The following is a 5,244-nucleotide window of genomic DNA, read 5'->3' on the forward strand; positions in this document are numbered from 1 at the left end:
TATGCAGCAGTAAAAAAGAAGGATCTCTTACCCTTTGAGACATCATGGAGGGACCTGGAGAATATTATGCTAAGTGAAATAAGGCAGTCAGAGAAAGACAAGTATCACATGAAATCACTCATATGTGGAATCTAATGAACAAAATAGATCCAGGGACATAGAAGCATGGAACAGACTATCGAATCTCAGAGGGAAGGCAGGGGAGAGTGGGTTGGAATAGATCAACAAAAGAACTTGTATGCATATATGCATAATGCATGGACACACACAATAGGGTGTTGAAGGGGTGGGGTGGGCTAGAAGGGGTTAAAGGGGGGGAAAGAGGACATATATGTAATACTGAACAATAAAGATCTAAATATAAAAGAGAAAAATCCTGAAATTTATAGATATTTCTCTTTTTAAATTTTTATTGAATTTTATTAGTGTGACTGGTTAATAAAATTATATAGTATACAATTCTATAATTTATTAGTTATACATTGTATTGTGGGTTCGGGGATTTCTGATATTAGGAAATCGTAATATGTAAGATTATATTTAGCAAGTATGGTAACTCCGCTCACAGCAATTGGCATATGTATAGTTACAATTTGCATTCCAGCTATTTAAACTTAGATATCCTTGACCAGGTTGAACATACTGTGAGTAGAAATAAGATGGAGAGAGTCTTTGGAGAATGGCCTCATTGAATTGGTAAGTTAGTTTTCTCCGGATTTTGATGATTTCCCCAGTTCTTCCATAATTCCTCAGTGCTCTGGCCATTTTCTGGTAAGTCATGGTCTTCCGGTTGCCTTTTCTTTTGCCCCAAAGTTGGGCAAGTTTTTCTTTGTTTTTTGATACAAACTGAAAGATGCCTTTGGTTTTATCTATCCACTGAATACAAGATGCCATCTCAGGATTACACAGCGATTCATGAAGGTATTCGAACAGTCGGAGCTTCTTCCTGCCTAAAAAGGAGGAAAACAACATCATAATCCACTCGTTGCTGTAACAAGTAACATCCTCAGGAAGGGTTTATTGACTTCAACGTGAAAAGCTGTTCTGGGACTGGTTTCCTCCTTCCACGTAGGCATGCATTTATGGCATCATTTTATGGGACTTGAAAGTCAAGTGTCTTTTTGACCTTGAACTTTCAACTGGACCTTTATTTGTTGGAAAAGTTGTCAAAAAATCTTGTATCATCCTTCAATGATAAAGAGAAGCCTGGAACCTCTTTACCTGAATCTCCCATTTCTCATGTGGTCTTTTTCTATAGTTAAATCTTAACTAGTATTTTTATATCAAGTGTTAAACTTTCTACAGACCTACGAAACTGAGCAAAAACTCAGGAAACTTCAGGCATGGATGACCAAGTTTAGTGGTTTTAAAGAGAAGCCCCAGAAGCCATTTTCAGAAAGCAAGTCATTTGAAGGTCTTTATTCAAATGAGTTGTCAAAATGAGGTAAGGAATATGAATCCATTTTGTAAAAGGCAAAACACTATGCAAACCTAAGTGAAATTGATAACAGAGACTTAGGTAAAAATGCGAACTCTGGGTCTGCATAATTTCTTGAAAAAGCAAGTATAGAGAAAACTGGAGTAGAAAATGCCAAAATATCTTCATGACATTTTGATATTGTTTATGAGCAATGACAATGGGCACTGTGATATTTTTTCATTGCTGTTACATAAAATGGTACTGCCAGAGTTTTTCTCGTTAGGAGCATAGCCCTTTACATTTTAGAACTACTAGACAGGAAACTTCAAGAAGATTTGTTGTGGTTTTTTGTTTGGTTGGTTGATTGGATATTTTTAGCAGAACAAAGAACCAAGGTGGCCACCCATTTTGTAACTTGAGGATTGGCCTGTAAATGCCATGCCTCATCAGATCTGTCAGGAGCTAAAAAAAAAAATAAAAATCCATGGCCAAATTCCATTTCCCCCTTGAGAAAGTAAAATACTGGATTTCCAAACTGCTTTAAACAGCCTCTGGGGAGTCATACTCTTGCATCAGTCATCAGTCATCCAAAAACCTCAAAGGTTTCTACAAAGATTATCTTTTGTGTTGTATTATCTTGAGTTTATGAACTGAGTAATGAAAGGGACTTACCAAAAACAATCATGAATTAAAAGTCACAACCTTGACCCCGCCTCCCACCCCCCCACACACACACACTTCATAAAAATAAAAAATAAAAAAACAAAAAATAAAAGTCACAACCTTACACAAACTCACTGCCTCTCATCGAGTGGTTAAATCAATTATAATGAATCCACAACTTTTTTTAAAAAATGTTTAAATTTTTATTTTTTTAAAATAAAAGTATTATATGCTCATGGTAAATGATTAAAACAGAAGCATAAAGTGAAAGTAAAAGTTCTAGTCTATCTTACATATTTCTAGAAAGTGTTTTTCTTATTTTTTGCATATACAAACATGCATATTCTTTAAAAAATTACAAATGGTGCCCTGGCCAGGTGACTAGGTTGGAGTGTTATCCCCTACACCTAAAGGTTGAGGGTTCAATTCCCTGTCAGGCACATAACCTAGGTTTTGTGTTCAATCCCTGGGGGCATACGAGAGGCAACTGATCCATGTTTCTCTCACATCAGTTCAAATTGATAAAATATCAAATTATTATGGAACTTTTCTTTTGCAGAAAACTTAATAAAGAAGATGATTTCTATCCCAAGGACTTCACAACTGGAATAAGAATGCTAAAATAACTTGTGAAAAATTCCCTTTTGATACCTAAAATATAATATATACACATTATGTATTTATTTGAGCTAAGTGGATACTTTGCAGCTTTGTAATATCGTTATGAAGCAATAGGAAAGCTCATCCAAGGTGAACAGCTTGGAGTAGTTCAGTCTGTCTGAGTTAAATTATGCTCAATCGTGATTAGAGAATATCTTGCAAATACAATTCCAAACAGATATGAAATCCCCTTAAAACTGCTTTGAGGGAGACCTGGTTCTTTTACACGATGGATCCATGTACCTTTTCCTCCCTTTTGCTGGAGAACAGGAAATTGTACCATCTGGTTTTCAGGGATGTTCTGCAGAGATGGATGAATATTCCCTTCAAGACAGAGGTCCGCAGGACGGTTCTGTACAAACAATGCAGCAGGATGTTAAGTGGGACTTTCCATGTGGCCCTCAGTTGGTGGCTAAAGTCAAACGCTGGGGGCAAAAGAGAGTTAAACATCCAGATGCAGAGGACATAGGGATGGAGGGTCATCTTCGGGTTTGTGAGGAGTTCCATATTGTCCTCTGCCTATGAGAAAGGACAGGGGAGGGCTTCCCTTCCCTGAAAATACCAATTAGAACGCAAGTCCAAAAAGAGTCAGTGGCAGGAATTTAGGTGTCAGCAAAAAGGGGAGATGGGCTTCCATTCTTGCTTTGGATGCCCAGCCAGGCAAGAGGAGATAAGAGGAGAAAGATGGCAACCAAAGGAGGGCAGAGCCAAGAAAGCGGGCAGGAGCTTCTACCATTACATATGTCAAGGATATGTGGCTCTCCATGGGTGGAAAGAACTGTCCCGTGGAAAGGCCGCGACAGAACAATTTACAGGGTCACAAAAAAAGATTTTTGCATAGCATGGTTGCAAGTAAAGACAGAAGAAAAAGGAAAATCATTTCCTATTTACTCCCCACCACATTAAGACTGCTTTAATAAAATGGACACATCAGAACAATGTAAAAGAACACACGGATGGAGAGAGATGGTGGGGATATTTACTTTTGCAGGAAGCTACTAAAATATAAATTAATTGGTCCAATACATATAGTTAGTGCTTGGGGTGTGGGGGAATAGGACAGATGAATACAAAGTTGTAGGTAAAGCCAATGCAGGGGATGTTTGGGCGTTTGCCCTCTGGTTTTTAGGGTCCCATCATAACTGTTCTGCAGTTTTCCAGATGGACTTAAGAGAAGCAGTGATCTTAGAACCTTGAAAGCGCCTCCTCTTTCTAGAAGTCATTCAAACCAGTCTGCTGCTGGGTGAGGAGCAATAACAAAGGGCAGTTTCCTTCTTCACAGCACTGCTCATCATCACCCACACTGCCTGTCAAATTCATACCCTGGCCCCAGTTTGGCTCAGTGGATAGAGCGGCAGCCTGAGGACTGAAAGGTCCCAGGTTTGACTCCGGTCAAGGGCATGTACCTTGGTTGCGGGCTCATCCCCAGTAGGGGGTGTGCAGGAGGCAGCTGATCAATGTTTCTCTCTCATTGATGTTTCGAACTCTCTATCTCTCTCCCTTCCTCTCTATAAAAAATCAATAAAATATATTTTTTAAGAATTCATACCCTGATTGATGGTAGCCATGAGTAAGCAGCCATGAGTAAGCATTTGCAGTCTGTGCTTTCAGCTGGGTTTCAGCTATCATTCATCAAGTGCCAAGGGGAAAGCTGGTGTGAAAGGGAAATTTACCTGTTACTGAGGGGTTTGGGGGAGAGGCCTTCTGGTGTGTATACTTACAATTACTGTTTTCCAGTTATAGACAGGTTGCTCTGGAGGCAGCATACCATAGCAGCTGGGACTTCCTGTGACATAACAGTGGTTGAGGACATTCACATAGTCTTTGCAATCTAAGGTAAAAACAGAAATTTAAGAAGATAAAGTTTATGTTTGTGTGTCTATGTGCTTATACGTATAAGCTTATGTATGCAATTGCTTCCACCCATGTTCTCTTCATCACTCAGCATTTCCTTAGGGTGTTTATTGCATTATGCTGATATTACAGATACATTTTTACATATTCCATTTCTCCTCCTAGAGTACATGCTCCTTGCAGGACGAGATCGCATGAGTTCTTGTATATGGGAACTTCCCACAATACCCTGTGTAAACTCAATTGTTAAAATATCTGCATCTCATCTAGGCTATACTTCTATAGTCTATGGCATAATGGGTAAGAAAGATAGCGTACTTATTTTTTCCAGTAGAATATATTTTGCTTGGGTGGAAGGCCTTTAAAATAAACTAGAATAATTGAAGAGCCCTTTCTGAAAATGTCAGTAAGATATCTATAATAATAAAAGCAGCCCTGACCGGTTTGGCTCAGTGGACTGAAGGGTCCCAGGTTTGATTCCGGTCAAGGGCATGTACCTTGGTTGCGGGCACATCCCCAGTGGGAGGTGTGCAGGAGGCAGCTAATCAATGTTTTTCTCTCATCGATGTTTCTAGCTCTCTATCCCTCTTCCTTCCTCTCTATAAAAAATCAGTAAAATAATGGTTTCAAAAAATTGTTGAAATTGC

General features: G+C 38.9%; 1 protein-coding gene across 1 annotated transcript in view; it reads right to left on the minus strand.

Moving 5' to 3' along the window:
* Positions 1-431: 431 nt before the first annotated feature.
* The window catches only part of SPIC (Spi-C transcription factor (Spi-1/PU.1 related)), an 8,781-nt gene continuing 3,968 nt past the window's right edge, over positions 432-5,244 (minus strand). Inside the window, exons 4-6 of the mRNA XM_015567587.1 lie at positions 4,465-4,574; positions 2,987-3,095; positions 432-950 (exon numbers count right to left, since the gene is read on the minus strand). Of these exons, the coding sequence (XP_015423073.1) occupies positions 541-950; positions 2,987-3,095; positions 4,465-4,574 (629 nt within the window). The 3' untranslated portion in view covers positions 432-540. The remainder of the gene's footprint in view (positions 951-2,986; positions 3,096-4,464; positions 4,575-5,244) is intronic.

This window comes from Myotis davidii, unplaced genomic scaffold, assembly GCF_000327345.1.
Source record: "Myotis davidii unplaced genomic scaffold, ASM32734v1 scaffold120, whole genome shotgun sequence".
Lineage (NCBI taxonomy): Eukaryota > Metazoa > Chordata > Mammalia > Chiroptera > Vespertilionidae > Myotis > Myotis davidii.